Here is a 17,745-nt window from a genome sequence, read left to right as displayed (position 1 = left end):
TGACAGAGCACAGGGGACAACATGTCACCCAGTCAGTTCTCTAAAACATTAGATTTTAAAGAGGAAACAGCTGGCCTCTGACAGTCAGGCAACAGCTTGCTATCTTTTCTCATCAAAGGTCAGCAGAGGACACGGCTGCTACATCGCTATAATTCTTTTTACATGAAGTTTTCCGTTTACTGTATTTAGATAAAGGGAATGTGATTAGAGAGCTTTCTGAAATTCCCTCAAGATACCAGACATCTGGAATTTCCTAGAGAGAACTAGGCATTAGTTGAATCACTTGCATACTTTAAAAAGTGCTCAGTAGTAAGAGATTTCACCATGAAAATGTAGGCCTTTCCACTAACTTGCTGCAAGAAAATAAAAGTGTCACAATGGCTCAAAAATCTGATGAAATGTGAAGTCATCTTTATTATCTCATTTGTCAGTGCACATGTTCCTGAAGCATGGACCATAAGGGAGCCTGAAAAACTTGTCTGAAGAGTTAGCATCTTACTCTCAAAGTCAGTGCAAATGCTGGCCAAGAGGACTAGCACTAGCATCTGCTGCTGAGATTTATTTAACACTTAAATATGTAGCAGGCATACTACCTGGTAGTGATGTGTGTTATCTCTTAAAACTTAACTTACATCGGCCCTGTGAGGCAGGAATGCTGTTATCTGACTTTACAAATCAGGAAACCGCGGTGTGGAGAGATGAAGGCCCAGGCTGCGGTCATGCAGGAAACTCTGCGGCAGGGGCGGATCTGAATCCAAGTCTGACTGCAGAGCCCAAACTCCCCAACACTGTGCTCTGCTGCCTTTGCTAAAGCCAAAAGCCTCTTTCTAGGCAGCACTTCCTAAGGACCTAAGATCATCAAGCTAAGTAAGCACTTTTCAAATACTATCTTTTATTCCAGGGTGAAATTCTGCCTCTTTTGAACTAGTCTTAATAGTTTTCCAATGAGGCTCTTAAGCTGGGTGTACATAAACTGAAGCAAAACTCTTGGTAATTACCTAATGAAATAAGGTTCTCCACGTACATAGTTTTTGAACCTCAGGCCAGAAATGTTAACAACATGATACTGGACTTGCATTATTTTTTCCCTTTCCCAGAGTAGGTGATGGGACCTTGACCAACTGAAATTTTGTACCATCAAGTTTTTGCTGTGGCTTTTGCTTTTAAAAAGACAGCCCTACAATTTACAAGAAATATTTCTTCTTTGCTGGAGCAAATGCCTTACCGCTGTATGTAAGAGTTATTCACACCACGGTGATCCAAATCGTGGCTTAAGGCAGCAATTAGCAGTGCGAGGATCTCCAGGTCAGTCAGCCTCCTCTGCTCCACCAAAGACAGTGGGGGGAAGAAAGAGAAAGGACAGTTTGGTAAAGTGCATTATACGACCTCTTTGCCAAGCATGTTTGTTTCCTTCAGTGCTTTACATACGTGCTGCTTTCTACTCACAAAGGACTCACTCTAGGATCCAATTCTCCAAGAAATTGGTTGTGCTTTGTCTTCACAATAGGATTACTGTTATTGGGAGTTCCCATTGTGGCTCAGTGGCTAACAAACACAACTGGTATTCATGAGGACGTGGGTTTGATCCCTGGCCTTGCTCAGGGGGTTAAGGATCCAGCGTTGCGGTGAGCTGTGGTGCAGGATGCAAACGAGGCTCGGCTCGGTTCTGGCATTGTTGTGGCTGTGGTGTAGGCCGGCAGCTATAGCTCTAATTCAACCCCTAGCCTGGGAACCTCCATATGCCTCGGGTGCAGCCCTAAAAGGACAAAAAACACCAAAAAAAAAAAAAAGATTACTATTATCAACAGAAAAAGGACCAATGCCTCCAACAATCAGTAATATGTTCACCTATACAGTCAATATTTTAAATTCTTAATTATCTACATATATGAAGAATAATCCAAATAAACTTTAAGTAATTGTTTTCTCTCTGGCTTTTAGTTCCCTGCAGATTCTGCTTCCTTCACTCTCTGCTACCAGTTGCTCTATACTTAAGGAGCACAGATAATGTGAATATTAGCAAACAATGGGAGAAAAAAAAGGATTAGGAATGAAAATTTGGCTTTAAAAAGTTGCACAATATACTCCAAAGTCAAATATAGTTTATTTTTTAAAAATACCTGCCATTTGTATTATGTATACTACTGTTCTTCATTATTAGCAAGAAAACACTAAGTGAAATTATTATTACTAATTTTCTTTCTTTTTAGGGCCACACCCGAGGCATATGGGAGTTTCTAGGCTAGGGGTTGAATCAGAGCTGCAGCTGCCAGCCTATGCCACAGCCATAGCAATGCAGGATCCGAGCTGCAACTGCAACCTGTGCTGCAGCTTGTGGCAAGGCCGGATCCTTAACCCACTGAGCGAGGCCAGGGATCAAGCCCACATCTCCATGGATCCTAGTCGGCTTCTTTAACCTAATAAGCCACAACAGAAACTCCAAGTTGAAATTATTACCAGTTTCACTCTGCTCGAATTGTTCAACATTCTATAGAGTATACATACAACGTACACAAAAATCACCATTTTGTTATTCTTTACAAAAAGCAAGGATAGTTTTCAGTGGTATAGTCCTTATGATCTTCTCATGCCCCCAAATGAGTTCACCCTATTTTTAATAAATGTTCGCTATAGGAAAATACTACTATGGTATGTGATATGACTTCTTGGACAACAATCGCTTTTTCTTTTTCTTTTTTTTTCAGCTTTAGCCAGTTAAAACGTGCACTCTATGAAAGTAGAGACAGAGAATAACATTTTTAGAATTTATTAAATAAAAAAAGAGCATGGAAGCGCTGAATTAAAAACAGTTATATGATGGGTGCCTGGAATCACTTACCTAGAATAACTAGTCGATTCCCACTGAAGTTAGAATCTAAGGACAGAGATATGAAAAATTTGGCCTGGAAAGGAACGAATTTCTTGAATGTTTTCTGCATTGATCCTCCTTGTAAACAGTCTCTGGTAAATGTATATGAAACCAAAACCTTTTCCATGAAAGTACTTATAAAACTAACAGAGTGCTCCAGAGAAAAATGCAATAGAGAACCCAGAACTCATCTATGGAGCTGAGTTCAGGACCTGAGAGGTTTTTGAGGAATTCCAACATGGGTTAGATGGAATGGGAACATGAGAAATTTGATAATTTTTCTTATACTGCAGAGTTTTCCTCTGAAAGAAGTATTTTATTTGCCTATAAGCTATTAAGTTTAACATGAAGTTATTTCAAAGATTTTTAAATATGATGTATATATTACATATGAAAGAAAATTAGTAATTAAGTATTTTGCCAAACTAGTCTTTAATTAACAAAATGTTAAGTGGCAATAAATATTATTCTCAATCATCATTAGTGCACATTAAAAACAAATTTGAAAGAACATGCTGTAAATTTTACTACTAAAGCAACAAAATGTCTTAAATAATTAAATGGCTCTAAGAAGTACCTGGATTTTGCCTGCTTTCAGTGCAGCAAACATGCACTGAGCTGTATTAAAGGCATGTCTCCAATTATGATAGGCAACATTCTTCCGATAGTTCTTCTTAACACTTAAAATCCACCTGCAAAGGACCTTTAGGAAATAAAAGATAAATACTAACAGTAACTGCTAATGTTTATCACACATTTACTAATCTTCATATATTGTACAAAGCATTAACACCTAATCCCCAGGACTCAGAGAGAGACACGACCATTTTGATGATTTTACACATGAGGAAACTGACATTCACAGAGGTAGCTTGCCCAAGGTCTTGGTGCTTGTAAAGGGTGGGGCCCAAATTCAAACCTCAGCAGTTTGACTCCAGAGCTCATCATGCAAACCACCACACTAGCGAAATTAAAGATAAAATGCAAGGCAGCTCTAAGGTATTTTTATCATGCATAGGTTGCAGATTAGCTTTTTGAAGGATATTATGTCCGTGGGTAATCAGTTAGGAACATCCAAGTAGACAGTCACAGGTGCCTGTATTCTCCCTCAGAGCCATGCAAGCAGCCCTCTTCAGTTCTTCTCACACCCGCATTTTGTATACCTGCAAAGCTATTTTTGCAAGGCTCTGAGGTGGACTGGGGGCAAGCCACACAGCACACATCCAAGGACAAAGTGGAGCTCCAAGTCTCAATTTCATTCCTTTTAGACTACACTTAAATATTCAGGCCAGAGTTACTGCTTGGTTACCAAGAAGTAATTTATAAAGCCCCAGTGTGTGTGTGTGTGTGTGTGTGTGTGTGTGTGTGTGTGTATTTTAAATACATATATTTTAAACGATGGGGGGGAAAAGGTTGGATTGTTCAGGAAAATCTTGCAAGCTGGGTTTAATTCAACTCCTAAGGAGAATATTCAATAAAACTCCCAGAGACCCACAGGCCCTAAGCATGATAATTTCATGTTTGTGTTAGCATCAGAGTCTGCCTCCCTTCAATTCTGAATGATTTACTATACTTTTGAGGATCCCTAAAAATAAATATGTGCTTCTCTCTACATATGTCACTGGAAATATTTCAAACACAAAGGGCATTGCCCTGGGGAATGGAAAAAGTACCAGGGAAAAGAATGTGGCTTTAACAATATTCCACACAGTATGATGGGCTATAGAAATAGGCCAAAAAACAAGGTTTCTTCTTTGTTGGCTGAAATTGCTTATAGAGGATTTGGCAGAAAATTCAATGCTTCCATGTCCTCCCTTTTCTTTTCAGGTCTCTTTGTTCCCTCTCATATGACACAGTTCACAGAAAATTCTGATAAAAAGAACCCAGATTCCCCTAGCTCTTTCAGCCCTGAGTAACCATAGTTTGAAGAGGATTTCTGTGTGCCTAAGACTGACAGGTACAACCGCAGCATGACCATTTCTGAGCAAAGTCCACTCTGAAGATAATGGATTCATCTTATTAGGAGAATTTTAAATAACAGCTGTCAACTTTCCTTGATATGCTTAGAAACTAGACAGTGAAGTGCTGTAAAAAATTAATGGGTATTAATTAAAGAATCCAAGAAAATAAGAGAAATACCCAGAAATTTAATCCATGGACATATCTCTTTACTAATGATAATCTGTAGTTATAATTAAATAGGCACATATATCATATCATGTGAAATAATGACCAAAATGACTCTATGAAACCTAATTCCCGATGGACTACCCTACATGCTTCTATTAAGATGGGCCTATTGAACTATTTTAGGTTTCTACCCTAAAATTAGTAACTAGATTTAATTAAGTAGAGTTGTGGATTCTGTTATCAGAATGTTCTTAACAGCATTTAGGAAAATTATGGTCAGATCTGCTACATGCTTGGTGGATATGTCTGGCATGTTCGAATCTGGAGTAAATCTTTTGTACAGGACTACTTAATAATTTTTTGCAGTTTAGATGACCCTAGAGAGCATGCTCAATACACTGAATCCATATCCAATGATTTCAAAGGCTTCCTAAGTCCTGAGTGGCATACTTAAGATGCTACGGGAGAAGGAGAAGAAACAGAAAACAACAGCTCAGCCTCTGCCTTCAAGAATCCCCATCAGGCAGTCCCTGGTGGCATGGCAGGTTAAGGATCTGGCCTTGTCACCACGGCGGCCCAGGTCGCTGTTGTGGTGAGGGTTTGATTCCTGGCCTGGGAACTTCCACATGCCATGGGCATGGCCGAAAAGAAAGAAAGAAAGAAAGAAAAAAAGAAAGAAAGAAAGAAAGAAAGAAAGAAAGAAAGAGAGAATCTCCATCAGTAGTGAAAGAACAAAAGTAGACATATAAAGGAAATGGATAAATCCACATAAAAATGAGAGCACAAATTTATAAGCTATCAAGAGCATTCCAAGCAGTATGAGGTCAATGCTAGGTTCTCCCAGGAAGAGAAATGCCTGAGTCAGGTTCTGAGGAAAAGTATGTCTTTGGGGCAGACTTGGAAGCAGAGCCACCCTGTCCTTTCATGGGAGGAATGAATGACATGTAAAAGACAGAAGGTGAATTTCTGCTGTAAATCAACTGTATTTAAAAAAAAAAAAAGGTGAAAAAAAACAAGTACAGCACACGCAAATCTGCTAAAGAATCTGTTTCAGAGATCAGCACGAGTTATAGGAGCGTTACTCAAGATTTGGAAGCCTAGCAGAGATATGAAGATTTGACATACCTTTCAGTAGGAAATATTCTTTGTCAGATGCTTCATGGTGCTAAGATCCTCTCTAGCAATAACATTTTAATTTTATCATCCTAAAATTATAGTGGCAATAATATGCGAAATAAGAAAAACAGAAGGGTCACTAAGGCAAGAAGACCAACCAGCATGACAGAATGCTCAAGTTGACGTCAATCAGAATTAGAACAGTAGTTATTCAAACAGAAAAGGAGAGCAGATGAATGAGACAATGAGGAGAAATATCTAATGAACAAAAATTCAAGGAGAGGAAAGCAGAAAGATTGCAAAAGAAATTCTGAATGGACTATCTTCATCTCTGAACTCAAGTGCTAACTAAGAACTTATGTTTTTAAGAAATAGTAAAGCAACTTATAAGGATTTCATATATTGGTATAAAGATCACATTCCTTTGCTTTGGACAGGCCCTTTGGACAGAACTGTTGCGAGTTTCAAGTATGGAAGATTTCAGGAATGCAATGAGATTGGGGTCAGTATCTAGTTTTTAAGTCCTATAACCAGCCAGAGGCAGAACTGAGATTCACATTTACAACTTCTGGCTCTAGATGAGCTCTTCATTCTATTAATAGAAAAGGCTTTTTTTTTAAACGAGCCCTAAACCTACAACAGAGAAATGTGATAGGGTGATATCACCATGGTCAAACTCGGTCTAAGGAAGGGATACGTGAACATATGCTATACCCGTGTATTAAGTGAAATATACAAGTGTACACACATGCATACAAATAACAACCACGTGGATGCATGCGTAATTCTCACAAGACTCCCATAGAGGGAGTCATACCATTATCCTCAATTAACAGAGAATGTGAGAATGTGAGAGATTAAACTGCCCAAGGAAATGAGAGCTAACTGCTAGCAGAGCTATGCTTCAAAACCCATGTACTTTCTACTCTATCATATTGTGTCATCTTCTTCATTTGTAAAACAGGGACAATAATAACCAAAGAACCTTTCCTAAGAGCTTCTTGAAGTAATTAAATGACATGATGTCCCTTAATGAACGTACTCTAATAGAAATGAAGTATTATTAGAGAAAAGTCTACAGACAGTTGTTTGTTCTCACTGCAGAGTGATACACACTTTGGTTAAATTACAGAAAGAACTAGATTTGGGCCACCCGTAGTACCATCAATGACACTGTGTTAACCTTAGCCATATCAGCCCTTAGTTTTCGTGCTTCAGTGAGGCTTTAAGAGAAGGGAACACTCATCACTGACACGTGTACCTAGCACAGTGCTGGGTACATTCTGTATTGTTAATAAATCTTCATTTTATGAATTAATGGATTGCTACATAGTAGAGGCCTTCAAGGTATTTATATATCCAGATAGGAAATCTGTAGGAGGAGACCAGACATTCAACTGACCAGAAAAAAATAGGTTTACAGGCAAATTACTGAATTTTTTTTCAAATAGTCCTTTCCATTCTCCCTTATTCTTTGATGGAATCCATGTAGCCATTATGAAACAAAATAGAATTCCCTAATATCTCTCAACTAGTAATAGAAAGTATTGATTTAAGTCTTGCTATTTTCTGAGAGGTGTAATTAAGGTAATCAACTGGGATCAAAATCAATGTCCATCTTCACCCCTTGTGGGTGACCCTGTTTGAACAAAGAGCCTGGCTTCACATCAACCCCTTTCCTCTCTCATTTCCAAAGGACTTCACTCTGTTTTGGTCCTTCTTTCTACTGTGTTATCATAACCTCCACAAACAGATCATGTTACTTCCCCGCTTAAAATTCTTCAGTGACTCATCATTGTTTTCCTGATAAAATCCAAATTCTTCTGAAAAGCATACAATGTTCTACATGATTTGTTTCTCACCTTCCTCTCCATCTGCTTCTCTTGCCACTCTCACCCTCTCAACCCGTGCCTCACGCCCCACTCCTCTTTCTGTCACCCTGCATTTGCACATCCTGCTCTCACTGTTGGGAATACACTCCCTTATTCTTTAACCTGGTGCCTGAGACGTGTGGGAACCCAATAAATGTCTTTTTAATTGCGGATGATTTTTCTTTTATCTCCGGGATGGATTAGGTGATAGTATATGAACCACTGAAACTTAAAAATCTTCATTCAATACTAACATCCAAAGCTACTTCACACACACACACACACACACACACACACACACACACACACACACACACGCTTTTCAGAGGACATCACTGCATTCCTACCTCATGTTTCATCTGGAAGTTCTGCACAAGGTTGAGGTCAGTGAACATCCGGATTGTGCAGAGTGCCGTTTCCACGTCAGACAGCTCAAAGTCACTGAAGCTGAAGTCAGTGATTTTAAGGGTCTGGGCAGATGGGACCACAGCAGCCTTAGGTAAGGGGAGAAGAAAAAAAGGAAAGAAAGCTATCAATTAAAGCAAGAGTGATTCACTATGTTTTCTCGCTTTGCTATAGGGAAAGAGTAGATTATGTTTCCTTTTTAATACAATATATTATGTTTCCTTTTCATACAATATACAAAATCTTTTAATATAGGAGCTATTCCTGCTTTTTAAAACTGAGCCACATGTAACTAATATGGTTCCGGGGAGGCCAGGTGGAGACTACCTGGCAGAGTAGGCAGAACTAAGGACTTCAGTGATCTGGCCCCTTTACAGCTCCTCAGCGTTACTTCTTCCAGAGGTATTTGTTCTCCACCCCCATCCTAGTACTATGGGCTAGGTATCAGGCGGTGAGCAGGATAATGATAATATTCTAAGCATTTTACGTTCAATTCTCAAAACAACCTTATGAAATGGATATTCTAGCTACATTTTTCAAGTTCAGAACCTTAAGCATGGAGGAGCTCCTCCTTACCTGTGGTGGCCCAGCTAGTTAAGGACAGAAGCCCAGCTCCCAATGCAGGCAGACTATGCTGTTCTCAGATTTGACACCATCTCTAGTCTAGGACCAACAGAATGTACTTCACCAAAGTCTGAACACAAGAATTACATAGGGTGCCTATTAAAAGTACTCAGTGATTCTGATTCAGTAGGTCTGGCAATGGGTGGAAAAACGGGTTTTATTTTTAGAAGCAAGATGTTTTTTAATTAACATTCTTGGTTTTGATTTGTTGTAACAAATGTAAAGACCTGCAATTTCTTCAAATACACCTTACTCTTTTTCATCAGTGTTCCTTTTACCTCCTGTTTCTCCTGCTCTCTTTAACTGAAGGACTTCTTTAAGGCACCATTCCCATCCAAAGAAGGGTTATTAAATGCCCTTCTGAGCTAGCCCCACGTTAGGAATACCTGTTTAATCTCATGAAGTTCACTATCATGTAATTTAATCTGTCTCCTAACTACACTACGATTGACAAGTGGGGCTGTATCTTACAGATCTTTGTATCCATTGTGTCTACTGATGGATAACAGTTTTGATATTTATTAATATGTTTATTAAATGATTGGAGGGGAAAATCTCACTCCCTTCAGTTGAGTCATAAGTTCTAGTTCTAAGATCCCAAAACCTCCTAGGAGGGTGTTGCCCATTAACCTGAGTTGGAAAACTTGCAGACCTGGCAAGTGCACTCCAATTTGTTTGTTTGAGACTGAATTTTTAAAACAATCACCAAGTTTGTTATAGTACCTAAAAATTGGGAGAGTTTAACAACAAAAAAGGATTTCTGATGTCTTCTGAAAAACCAGGCCACACTGAGCCGCAAGTCCCTTGAAGCAACACCTGTCATGGTGGAGGTGCCCTGGTTCCCTCAGATTGAGCAGAACTGTCAGGCTTCTCTCCTCAATTTCCTGCCTGGCCCCCGCCAGCATCAGAACTTACAAAAAGCTCCACTCCTCCACCCCTTGACTATTTTACTCTGCCAGCACTTTAACTGCCTTAGTCAGATTTGGCTGAGGTTCACCTGATGAAAAGAGGCTTTAACTTGTGTGGGGCAGAGGGAAGAAAAATGAGGAAATCTGAACCAGGTTTCTTCTCTGTAACGATTTTTCCTTGATTCCCTCCAAATTTTCTTCTGAGCATCTGGTATATCACTTCTCTGCTTTCCCTCCATCTTCTGTCAAGTAAAAAGGTCACAAATAATAAAACTTTATGGAGCAATTTAGAGCTTTTCCCCCTACCAACCTGAGGGCATTTGCACCTTCTCTGCTCCTTTTGACTGTCACATATTACTTACATACACCAGATGTGTTTAAACGGTAAAAGAATGTCACCCTCTTCACACTCCAAACTAAAACTCTTTCCCCCAAGCCCAAATTCACAGGAAAATCTGCATTCTGTTTAGTCAATCCCACAGGCAATGCGTGGGCTGAACTAGGGGAAGTGAGGAGGACTGAAGACATTTAGCTAAAGGGTTGCATTGTTGACGCCAGCCTCAAACATCAAAGGGGGAGCAGACAACTCAAGTGGAACTGGAAGTGTGGAGGTGGGAGCAAGCCCACCTTTTAACTCAAAGCACATAACAGCTGCTTCCCTTAAACATATTGCACAAGAGAACAGATGTTTGTTCCTAGTGCATCATTACAATTACAGCAGGAAGTTTTCTTTCTTTCCTTTCACAAGGGACATTCTAAATACCACAGGATAAAGAGAGCCAACACGGCTTGAGCCTCCCTCCATTAAATACTCTGATTCCCAACTGCTCTCTACTGGGAGAAAAGGATCTTTTCTTCCCCTTGTGCAGCCATGCCACACCATGACTCAACCTTTTTGAGCTGACCTAGTGGGGGCCTGGAGAACCTTGTGGCCAATGATACAGAGGTTCACAATCCTTGGGACTGATAGCTAATAAGCCATGAGAAAGTTACACATCATTTAAAACTCCCGAAAACGGCTTCTCTGGCCATCACAAGAGAATTCCACTTTCTGTTTGCCCTGAAAGGACTTAGGATAAAGGGGATGTTAAAAAAAAATACCGTCTGTCATTCTACCATTTTATAAAACAAAATATTCTACATTTTCCTACTAGCAGGGAAAAAGTACGTGGTATTTCTGGGAAAGATTATGTATATTCAATTCTGGATTTTCACAGCCTCTCCTTTCATTGACAGTATGATTTGTTAGAATTTGCAAAGTGAGATTTCTGACTTTGTTTTTCTTCATGGTGGTAATATAACTTAAGCATGGTGATATTGAAGACTAACAGAAATAATGTATTTTATAGATTCTATAAAGCAATAAGATGCTGTAAAAGTGTATATGTGTTACAGTTAATCTAAGTCAAAACTTCTGGAGCTGCTGTAATACCACCTAACACTGCCCGATACTGCCTATTACTCCACGTGAGAGCACAATGCCTGCAAATTCTCAGGAAACACTGTTTAGCTATTTTAGTGTTTAATTTGAATACAGTTAAGCCCTTCTAGGGCTGTAAGTTCTTATCTATGTCGAAATAACCAAATATAGAATGCAAAAAATACACAAAGCTCACCAGATTAAAGCATTCAATCTGGCAAACAGTTTGGTAGGATAATGTTATTTTTCCAAGTTTTTTAATTACATCTGCCACTCTAATAAAGAAAGTAGTTCCCTCTTGTGACTCTTTAGAGAATTCTTCATTTAAATCCCTTTTTAATGATTCTTTCTTTTTTTTTTCTTTTTTTTGGTCTTTTGTCTTTTGAGGGCTGCACCTGTGGCAAATGGAGGTTCCCAGGCTAGGGGTCTAATCGGAGCTGTAGCTGCTGGCCTATGCCACATCCACAGTAACTCAGGATCTGAGCCGCATCTGCAGCCTACACCACAGCTCACAGCAACTCTGGATCCTTAACCCACTGAGCAAGGCCAGGGATCGAACCCACGTCCTCATGAACTAGTCGGGTTCATTAACTGCTGAGCCACGATGGGAACTCCCATATGATTCTTTAATACCTTGGTCCCTTTTCATCATTGCAAAAAATTTAAAAACAAAGCAAAACTACCAACCAACTTTGAAAGTGAAATTCCCCAGGAGTGGAACTGGAAATACCTTTGGGAATAGGATTAGACAGGCTTAAAGCAAGGAGTATTCAGTTATAAAAATATTTTAATTGTTCAGTGATTTTTAATCCAAACCAGTTGTTTCAAATACCATCTGTTTGATAAGGAGCTAAATAACCAACTGATCACCAGGCAGCAAAATCCTAGCCCAGCTATATCATTTGCATTGTGGTATTAGATAATGGTTAGAAAAAGAGACACTCGAAAGCACCTGGTAAAAACGAATGTTCAGTATTAGAGGTTCTACTTCTGAAGTTACACTGACTTTGTCGCCCTGAACAAGATGTTCAACCTCTCTATTTTCTTGTGTCCATAGGACTCCAGGATCTCCGTCTTCTCACTTTGGAACCCACTGCCCCCGTGAGTGGCATCTAAAGCTTGCCAGCGACCTTCCTGTACAGGTCCATGCTCCATCTCTGACTCGGCTTGTTAAATAAATGGATGGGGCGCCTTGGCTGTTGTGGTTATGCTGTGTTTTTCATGTCTGGTTCCTCATACATGTCACTCTGTCTGGCTTCCTCACAAGTGAGAGAAGGGATATCCCAGAACTCCTGGCTTAAACAGAGTACCTGAGCCTCTGCATGAGTGCAGAGGAGGGTTAGACCAGGTAACCTCTAGGTAGCCTCTATACCTGCTGCAGTGATGCCCAAAATTGAATTTTTGGAAATTGCCATTAATTTTTTTTAATACGGGGTTGGAGGGAGGTGTCTATATTTTCGCCATTTGTTTTCAAGGTTAATTAATACTCTTTCTCACTTCTGAGCCTCTTTAACTGTTTTTCCTCCTCTTCCTGGAATGCATCTCTCCACCCCCATGTTTTCATATAGGTAGTTCTTTCCCATTTTTTGTCTCAGCTGAACCAGAAATATTCACTGGTCTTTGTGATAGATGCTGTAGCAAGACTCCATTAACATAAATCCATTTCAACCTTTTTCTAGGGAGTCTTCATTTTCTGAAGAGTCAAGAAAGCCCAGAAGTATTTCCCTGATTCCCTTGCAGCTAGGGTTCCAGCTGGATTTTGGTTTCTTCAATGAGGTATACTCAAGAGAGACCTGAATTTCAAACTAACACAGTGCCTACCTCATGAGGAACCTATTTTTTCTAAAATGTGGATCTAGAGGGTATGATGCAGCTGTGGAGACTGTAGTTCTGACAGCAGTTTCCTGACCCCCAAACCATGCTTCAGTGGTTGATTCTGGAAGGAGATGGCCCAGAGGCTTTCTGATTCTGGCCTACATGAGCAAGATCTGTAGTTCTGTTTTAGGACTCATTCCTGGGGTCATTCATCTACCCTCTCCAATGATTTGAAAGCACCTAATTAAATTCTGCTTGGAACAGCTAAAGCAGTTTCTGTTATCTTCAATTGAACCCCATGGCAATGTATTAGGCAAAGCGTTGGGAGGCAGTGCATTCTCAAGGCTAGGAATTTGGGATTGGACAGCTGACTTTGTTGGGTTTTGAAGGCAGAAGGGAAAGCAGGTTTCCATTAGAGCAGTGGAAAGTTTTCAAAGTTTTTTCCCAGGGCAGTGGCTGGCACCTGAGAACTTGTTAAAAATGCAAATTCCTGGGTCCCAACACAGATGTACTCAATCAGAAGCTCTGGCAGTGGGACTCAGCCATTTGCCTTGTAACAAGATTCTAATCTAGATGATTTGAATGAGTGCTGAGATGTGAGAACTGCTGCATTAGGGACTGGCTATTAGTAACCAGGAACATGTAATAGTCATCTACATCATCACATGAGGTTACACAGAAGGAAATCCCTGTGGACCCAGTGGTGGTACCATATCACGGTGTGGTACAAGGTTGGCTAGATGCTTTGGAGGAGTTAAAGAGAGAAAGTAGACACTCTGGGCTTTAAAGGGTCAGGTCATGGTCAGAAAAGTAGAGAGTTTTTATGGCTTTCCTAAAACATTCTAATGTTGAAGCATTCTATTTGTTGAAGCACTGTAGCTGAAACCCACACAGAATCTTATCCTGCAGGCTGCTGAATTACAGTGTAGGATGAAATCACAGACTTGCCACACCTCTTATGTGAACGTTAGAGCATCGATGAGCAGCAAGTGGGGCACCAAGAACAGAACTGAGATATCTGAGCAGATGTGGACAACTACATATCTGTACCATTCACTCCAGAATATGTCTCTCTAGTATATAATTTCACAATGCCTATATGGTTATTACTCTTTTTCTGATTGTAATTATATAACATTACATGTTATACATACAATCCTTCACTCTTCTCGAAGTTCCAAGAGGGCAGAGATTGACTAGTCACTGTTACATTTGAGGGCAGAGATTGACTAGTCACTGTTACATTTGAAACATCTAATGTTATAATTGAAACATCCAATGTAAAACCCACATAAAATAGGAGGTAAATGTGACTGTGTGAAGGTATAAATGACACATTTTTTTGTGATCACCAAGCACCTAATCAGTCCTCCATAATATTTAATTTGGCAAAGACCTATAATATTAGTAAAGAGCTATGCTCTGTCATACACAATAGATAAATGGTAGCTTACACCTCCTGCTCTTATAGTTCAATTATTTCTATTTACTTTTGAAAAATTTTAATTATGTTGAATTCCTTCTTTTATGGATACTTCATTATTGTAATTTTAAAAAATCAGCCTCAGCTTGTTTTAAGTATCACTGAAGTTTGATTCATTTACTTCCAAGAACACTGAAAACTCAGGATGGGAAAGCAATGACCCAAAGTTTTCCACTTTTTAATAGCTCTGGTAGGAAGTTACTTAAAATGATCAACTCTAAATTACTCCCTGTAAATAGAGAATTGGTATATTTCACAAACAAAAGGTTTACATTTGTTTTTTACAAAACATAGTGTTTTTTTTTTCTTCCAGTAAGTTTTCCACCTACCTGTTCTTTGGCTAATTAGAAAATGAGTGTACATTTTTAGCATAACTGATGCCATCTTGGGCAGGTATAGTTTCTGCTGTCCTTCCACTGACCCTACTCAGAACTGTACTGTGCAGTAAATCTCTTCTCTGTCATCAAGAGCTCTGTAGTTAATAGACATTGTTTAACAATTATTAGGTCTACGTATCCTGTACGCACTGCTAGCCTACAACAATGATAGGCTGACAAATTCTCAGTGACCCCAAGACTAGTAACCCATTCATACATCTTGACTTAGGAATGTACTCCCTGCTTTCAGGCCTCTATCCCACTACCCTAGGTTAACTAGAAAATTGTCCCAGTGGCCCCTCGGCAGTGCACAGTGCAGCTGCAAATACTTCCAGATTGTTGTCCACCTGATCCTACCCTGTGAGTTACCCTGCAATAAACTGACCCACTGATTACATGGAGTTGCTGCCTCATTTTTTGGTCTCAAGATACCTTCTCAGTTCAGTGGGCACTTTATGTTCCCTCTGTCCCCCAACAACTCTGTCTGCAACAACACGGGATCAGATCCGAGCTGCATCTGCGACCTACACCACAGCTTAGGGCAATGCTGGATCCTTAACCCACTGAGCGAGACCAGGGATTGAACCTGCAACCTCATGGTTCCTAGCCGGATTCATTTCTGCTGTGCCATGACGGGAATTCTCCCCCCCCCCCACCTCCAACAGCTTCTTTGAGTGCACACAGTTAGGATGGTTTGGGCAAAAAGACTTGGAACATGACAGCGAAGATGAAGACCTCAATGCTGCTCCTATTCCATTAGGAGAACTGACTTCCCTCCCACTATTAGCACTACTAACAATAACTAGGAATTAATGGAGGTGTCTGTATCAGGAACTCTGGTCACTACATCTCTCTGGTAAGTTCTCTTATTATCCTCCTTTTACAGATGAGGAAACTGAGGCACAGAGAAGTCACAGATTTGTCTGAGGTCATGGAACAGCAATTTCAAACTAGACCTCTCTCTCTAGACCCAGGTTCTTAACCATCAAGCTATATTCCTGAAAGTAAAAGCTGGCAATGAAAAATGTATCTCGGCACCCCTGACACATCTGGTTCTGTGTTCAGATACCAGGCTGTTTTATTCATTTCATCAACTATTAAGTTATATCTATTGTCATAACCATTTTAAGGAAAAAAACAGCATGATCCTGTTGAATGAGTTGAAGGATTATGAATTGTGTTATCTCATGCTAGATTACAGGTTATCTAAAAGTCTACATTTTTCAGGATCTATTGATTGATTCATTCAGTTATTCACCAAAACATGTAAACCAGGTTGATGATAAGCAATCACTAAATAGTAGCTGTTATTGTTATTACTGTTGTTATTACTACTCAAGAACAGTCTAATGGAGAAGACAGACATATAAATAATTGAAGTACATAGTTTTTTAAGTGCAATAACACAAATATGCCGGTAGTTTGCACAAGTGATCCCACAACTCAACAATAGAGAATGTAAGTACACATTTAACTACTTTTTTTTTAGTCACTCGTAATAGTTAATTTTAGGTCTCAACTTGACTGACCACAAATCAACTATTATTTCTGCATGTATCTGTGAGGGTGTTCCTTGATGAGATGAGCTTTTGAATCCGTGACTCAGTGAAGGACATGATACTCCCCAAAGTGGGTGAGCATCAGCCAATCCATTGAGGGCCTGGATAGAACAAATGGTGGAAGAATTTGTCCCTTTAGCTTCCTCCTAGCCTGCTGGACCTGGGATATCTCATATCTTCTCAGGCTCCCATGTGATTCCAACCATCAGCGACCCTGTCCTCAGGCCCTTAGACACAACTGAATTACAACAGGTGCTTTCCTGGGTCTCTAGTCTGCAGACAGCAAGAACACTGCTGGACTTCTCTGTCCCCAGAATTGTGTGAGCCAATTCCTCAGAATCTCCCTCTCATTTATATCTATGTGCGTATATATGTATATGATCTCCTACTGGTTCTTTTTCTTTGGAGAACCCTGACTAATAAAGTCATCTATTTTTCTAAAGTCAAAGACAATCATCCTGAGCTTTATCATGCCTCCTTAAAACAAATGATAAGCCCTTCTTTGATTCAACTATGCCTTATTATGAAGTCCATTTATACAACAAAAGAGACACAGTGGGGTCCCTGTTACACAAGTGCAGAAATGAAACTTTTTAGGAAATAATACATTTGTGAAGTGTAGAGTCTTCTTGAAGCCCATAAAACACACGTTCATGGAAAATGATACACTTGGGTAAGGTAAATATAAGAGTCATTTGAAAAATTTTGAGTTTAATATTTTTGGTGGATGCCTCACGAAAAAGGTTTAATTTAGCCTGTGGCAAAGTCTCTGGTAACCTCAGAAAAAAATAAAGACGTGTGGCTGTATAAGTCGCTCAACTGTATAATCTTTATACAAAAAAGGTCACAATGCAATCAGAAGCCCGTCTTAAGGTCTGAAGCATCAAATCTCAAAAGCTAACATAAAAATTATAAAAATAACTCCCAATAGTTTATTGTTCAGAAAAGGCTCTATTCAAGGAGTTATTTATTAAAATAAGTTTGAGGAGAAGGGCAGCCCCTGAACTTGGTCTTTCATAAAATATCAAATTCTTCCAATCAGCTTCAGTGTTTTATGAAGGCATACTCCTTGGTGTTTACACAATATAAACGTTAAGAGGAAAAGAGATGATGATCCTCAATATTTATTCTTTAAGGAAATTATTTTCAGGAATAAAATTAAAATATT

At 39.5% G+C, this 17,745-nt stretch overlaps 1 protein-coding gene across 6 annotated transcripts in view; it reads right to left on the bottom strand.

Annotated features, from left to right (window-relative positions):
* PDE5A (phosphodiesterase 5A) overlaps positions 1-17,745 on the bottom strand; it is a 150,098-nt gene that overhangs the window by 33,643 nt on the left and 98,710 nt on the right. For 3 of the 6 annotated variants that reach the window (XM_021101648.1, XM_021101650.1, XM_021101649.1), the window contains exons 12-15: positions 10,013-10,165; positions 8,334-8,480; positions 3,447-3,572; positions 1,226-1,320 (exon numbers count right to left, since the gene is read on the bottom strand). In XM_021101648.1, the coding sequence (XP_020957307.1) occupies positions 1,226-1,320; positions 3,447-3,572; positions 8,334-8,480; positions 10,013-10,165 (521 nt within the window). The remainder of the gene's footprint in view (positions 1-1,225; positions 1,321-3,446; positions 3,573-8,333; positions 8,481-10,012; positions 10,166-17,745) is intronic. The other 3 variants (XM_021101652.1, XM_021101654.1, XM_021101653.1) reach the window with 1 other exon arrangement.

This window comes from Sus scrofa, chromosome 8 (genome assembly GCF_000003025.6).
Source record: "Sus scrofa isolate TJ Tabasco breed Duroc chromosome 8, Sscrofa11.1, whole genome shotgun sequence".
Taxonomy (NCBI): domain Eukaryota; kingdom Metazoa; phylum Chordata; class Mammalia; order Artiodactyla; family Suidae; genus Sus; species Sus scrofa.
Note: the sequence above shows the minus strand (reverse complement) of the source record. Positions and strands in the feature narration are given on the sequence as shown.